The sequence below is a fragment of the Lathyrus oleraceus genome, chromosome 6 (genome assembly GCF_024323335.1).
Source record: "Lathyrus oleraceus cultivar Zhongwan6 chromosome 6, CAAS_Psat_ZW6_1.0, whole genome shotgun sequence".
Classification (NCBI taxonomy): Eukaryota; Viridiplantae; Streptophyta; class Magnoliopsida; order Fabales; family Fabaceae; genus Lathyrus; species Lathyrus oleraceus.
This window is the reverse complement of record NC_066584.1, coordinates 1,964,396-1,969,211: the sequence shown is the minus strand read 5'-3', so window position 1 is coordinate 1,969,211 and position 4,816 is coordinate 1,964,396. Positions and strand designations below refer to the sequence as shown.

Below are 4,816 nucleotides of genomic sequence, written 5' to 3'. Positions count from 1 at the left end.
GTTGGTTGAAATTGATGATCAAAATAATTTGTTTCCACTTCATTGAGGTACATTACGCCATTGGCGCAACCTCTAAGTTGTAGAAAATTCTGGAGATGCATCACTAGAATTTTTCAGCGCTTTAGTTTCCCATGAACTGGAGATGCATCTCCGTAATTTGTCAAAGGTTTCCTAGAAATCGTAGATGCATCTCCGAAATTTCTCAGTGTTTTATTTAATTTTATTTTCTTACTTGTGTTGTTTGCATGCACTAATGGTTTGCCTTACTATAACTTACAAGCATAATGACTGATATACATGATATATTGAGGCATGACAGGGTTATTTAACCCACATCCGTTCAGTGGGAGAAGAGTCAGCAGGTTCCAAATGCTCTTGGTACCTATGATCAGGCAGAGCCGTCCACTTTTGGGGCTCGTGCTTCTCCTCATGCCACTTCATCTTCTTCCCATAGGAAACATGATTCACCATTTGACGCATCACTCCCCCTATCATCCCACAGGCGCCAGGTTACACCAGTGCCACCTACTGTTGATCCATTCCCATTGCCTACTACTGATCTACTCCCACCTTTTATTGTTGCACATGCTGATCCAGTGTTACATCCAGAGAGTGAGACTGTTGCGGATGCTGAACTAGATACTTTTGGAGGTGTTCCATTTGATTTATCCTTACTGCCCATTGCCTACTGTTGATCTACTCCCACCTCTTATTGTTGCACATGCTGATCCAGTGTCACATCCAGAGAGTGAGACTGTTGCGGATGCTGAACTAGATACTTTTGGAGGTGTTCCATTTGATTTATCCTTACTGCCTCTGTATCCAGACCATACTGCTAAACATATCTGGAACGGGGAGGTATCATTAATTGGATTAGTTATTTATTTTTATGTTAATTTTAATTTCAAACATTGATTATTTCTGACATTGTTTAATTTCTGACATTGATTATTTCTAACAAATTCAAGGAACGTGATCCGCAAAAGTTTGTTAACCATGGGAGGAAGATTGTTTCGTTGCCTCAGCCGGATGAGGATTGATTTCAGTTAGTTTTGTCATTATCTGGCCGGAAGGACTTGTTCGTGACTGGTTATAATACGATCAACCACGAGATGCTTAATGCATTTCTGGAGTGATGGAACTCGGAGACCTCGTCGTTTCATCTCACGCACCTTCTGCCTTGACACGTAGATAAATATAGGACATATTTGATGATCATGAGAGTCATCTGGTACTAGAGGATGCACAAGCTACCATAATTGTGAGCGACTAGATCTACGTCAACAGGTACATCAGATGGTTCTTCAGGGTGTCACATCCGTACATGGTGCATGTTGCTCTAGGAGATCCGTCGAGACCAACTCATCAGGAGATACTTGAGGAGGAGCAGACACAACTAGATCATGTTGAGGATGTCTTACCTAAGTGTCGTCGCATAATGGAGATTGCATGTGTAGACATTGACAAAGGTATCTTCCCTGATGGTCTGATATGAGGTAGGTCCTAGATGCCATCATGACGGAGACACATGAGATATTGTTGTACCGAAGACATCGCTGTAGGACATAGTGATTGATGGTCGAGGAGGTAAAGTTGGTAGAAGAGGTGAATGAGAGGTTGTCAGACATACACAATAGTCTCTTATTACATAGTTGTAGTACTATGGTTTGTATTTTATTTTGACGGTCTTACTACTTTATTGCTCTCGATTGTACGATACTTTCGACATTTATTCGTATTTTATTTTTATATGATATTTTTGGTCCATCTGAAATTATGTACGCCTGTTTGTTTATTTTTCGATTGTATAATATATTTTAAATCATCATTTGAACACATACAAATAACATATAATATGAAATACCTTTTTTGAGACGTATCAGAGATGTATCTCTAGAATATTGAGGGAGCTGCATTTCCGATACAATTTAAATATAAATGACTTTAGAATGAGATATTTTGAATGTTTTAAATTGTTACGAAGAAACATATCCAAAATATTACGATGTTTATTCAAAATTTAGTATATTCAAATATGCATCTCAAAAAATTAAAAGCAAGGCTAAGAAGTCGTAAATTGCATTAAGAAATGCCCTTTTATAAATAGTTTATAATTAATTTGTTTATAAAGCCCAAGCCCACTAAGATAAACCCTAGCTTTCTCTTCTCCACATTTCATCTACCGCTAGCCGCTACTATCCCTTCTTCCATCTTCTCTCATTCATGTATGTCACTCCATCCTTTTTTCTACTTCTTTCTTGTCACTATGTAACTATGTAATTTCTTACGAATTGAATTGTCTAACCGTGTTTATGAATGCAGTGAAAAAATGGCTGAAGAAGAACCCAAAGCTCTGAACTATATTCCAGAGGTTATATTGAAGAAGAGGAAACACAGTGAAGCATGGGCTTTGAGAAAAAAAGATCAATTTCAGAAGAAAAGTTTCCAACTCAGAAAATCCAAGGACTTCATCAAAAAGCCCGAGGATTTCATCTTTGAATTTCGCAATAGAGAGATTGATCTTGTTAGGATGAAACGTAGGGTTAAGAGGAAACGTGCAGAAAAAACTGACACAATCAATAAGCCCATTATAGTCATTCGCATACAAGGGTTTGTAGTATTACGTTTTTCTTTTTCTATGATATTTTGATTTTTTTGTCTCTGGGAATTGTGGTAACAACGTTTTTATTTTGTTTTTTTAGGAAACAAGATATGCATGCTACTACTAGGAAGCACTTGTTTAGTTTGGGATTGAGAAGAATTTTCAGTGCTGTGTTTTTGAACCCAACTGATGGAGTCATGGCTAAGCTGGCTAGAGTTGAACCATATGTTACCTATGGGTAAGAGATTTTTGTTAATGTTCATTATGTTTTATTGTTTGTGCTTTAGATAGATGATTATGAGTTTATGTTATGATATGTTAGATTTGTGTAACTTTCATTTCATTTTAGGTTTTAGGGTTCAATTGTTGTCAAATAGATAGCCTGTGGATTTTGTTATGTAGCATAGAGGAATTTGAACAAATCACTATTGTTTTGTGGTACACTATTTAGTATCAAGTCTTTCTGGATAGAGGTGCTATAGTGTTGTTGAATAGCGGTGCGATAGTGTAGATGAATTTGAACAAATTGCAATTTTTTGGGTTGTTAGGAAGATGGATGAGTTATTTAAATATCAAAGATGATCCTCTTGTTGTCTCATATAGCCTATGATGCTTGAACCGTGCACCATTAGAGCGCTAATTTCTTCAATTCACAGTAAAACATCATGATCAATGTCAAAAAGTTGTGGTAAGTTAGAATGTCAAACAAAGTGAAAAACTGTACATACAATTAAATCACAAATTTCACTTGAAATGGCTAATGAGAAAAAAACTGAGTATTACAAGTACTGTTCGCATGTCAGTACCTGATACTTTTCCATTTAAGCATGCTTTGAGGATAATATAGCAGAAGCTTGCAACTAACTTAGGAAAGGAGAATGCTAAACCTTATAATAGTGTGTATTGAGAGAAATGTCATACACATGACACATTTGCATACCACTCTCTTAGAAAAGATGGTTTTGCTGCTTTCTAGTATCTTTGCTCATGTTGCATTTTCCCCAAATTTTGTTTGTGTATTATTCCTAATTGTGCGAAATTCTGCTTCTTTTGAAGGTATCCTAATCTTAAAAGCATAAAGGAGCTAATTTACAAGAAGGGAAATGCAAAATTAGATAAGCGGAAAGTTCCTTTGACAGATAATAACCTTATTGAGCAGGTAATGGTATATGATATTTATAGATTACTGGTTTTCTTTTGGTAATGCTATACGGTAATAACCTTGATTGTTTTTGAAATTCTTCCACTTTTTGCTGTGCAGGAATTAGGGAAGTTCGGTATTGTTTGCATAGAAGACATTGTGCATCAAATTGAGAATGTTGGTCCTCATTTTAAGGAAGTTGTCAAGTTTATGTGGCCTTTTGAACTGAACAAGCCAGCAGATGGATTGAATGGATTGAAAAACATATTCAAGAATGGTGGGGATTCAGGGGACCGTGGAGATCTCATCAACGAGCTCATCAATAAGATGAATTAAGGCAGGTCAATATACTATCAGTACTGTCAAAAGTTTTGATGGTTTATGGTGTCAGTCACATGAATTTTTATGGTTTGTTACCATGCTTTTGTTAAAGCAGAATTAAAATACTTTGTAGTATCTTAGTGCCTACCTTTTTGTTTTCCTTTTTATTTTGGTTCTTCTAACAATGAGAAGAGGGAGCAACGGATTGGTTGAATGTATTTGATGGGGACTTGAAACCATGATCTAGTCAGTTGCTGTCTGTTCTGTCAAGAAGAACTATGTTAATGTCCTGAAACAAAGTTGTTACCGTTGGATTTGTGGTGCTATTTTTGAATTGATATTGTATAGTTTTAATGCCTTTCTTAACCATAGTTGATAAATCTAGTTTTGAAGTCAAATTTTTGTTTTAAAAAAGTTTAGCAATGGTTGTGATTCATTATTTTGAATTCTTTCTGTTTTCTTCCTTCAGTCATGAAAATGTTGTTGTACACTGACACTGAACCGATTTTAGAGTAGTGTCCTTCTTGCATCTTTTCTATCTGATAAGGGCACCATCTGTGATTTCTTTTTCTCCAACTCCCACTTTTATCAAACATGTTATGCAACATGTTGTTTTGTCATTGAAGAGATAAACAAACCTATCCAGCAAAGTCTGAACATGTTGACTCTTCATTTGATAGAAGACAAGTGCTAGGAGATTTGGTTGTTGATAAACCTGTTGCAACCATGGGAAAGACTTACGTGACTCTATT

The 4,816-nt window shown here is 36.0% G+C and overlaps 1 protein-coding gene across 1 annotated transcript; it reads left to right on the top strand.

The window, feature by feature from the left end:
- The first annotated feature begins 2,063 nt into the window (after positions 1-2,063).
- On the top strand, positions 2,064-4,430 carry LOC127093458 (60S ribosomal protein L7-1). The gene is made up of 5 exons (XM_051032385.1): positions 2,064-2,225; positions 2,323-2,610; positions 2,703-2,840; positions 3,659-3,761; positions 3,864-4,430. Exons 2-5 carry the CDS (start codon positions 2,330-2,332, stop codon positions 4,077-4,079), a joined length of 738 nt encoding a protein of 245 aa, XP_050888342.1. The 5' UTR covers positions 2,064-2,225; positions 2,323-2,329; the 3' UTR covers positions 4,080-4,430.
- The last annotated feature ends 386 nt before the right edge of the window (positions 4,431-4,816 follow it).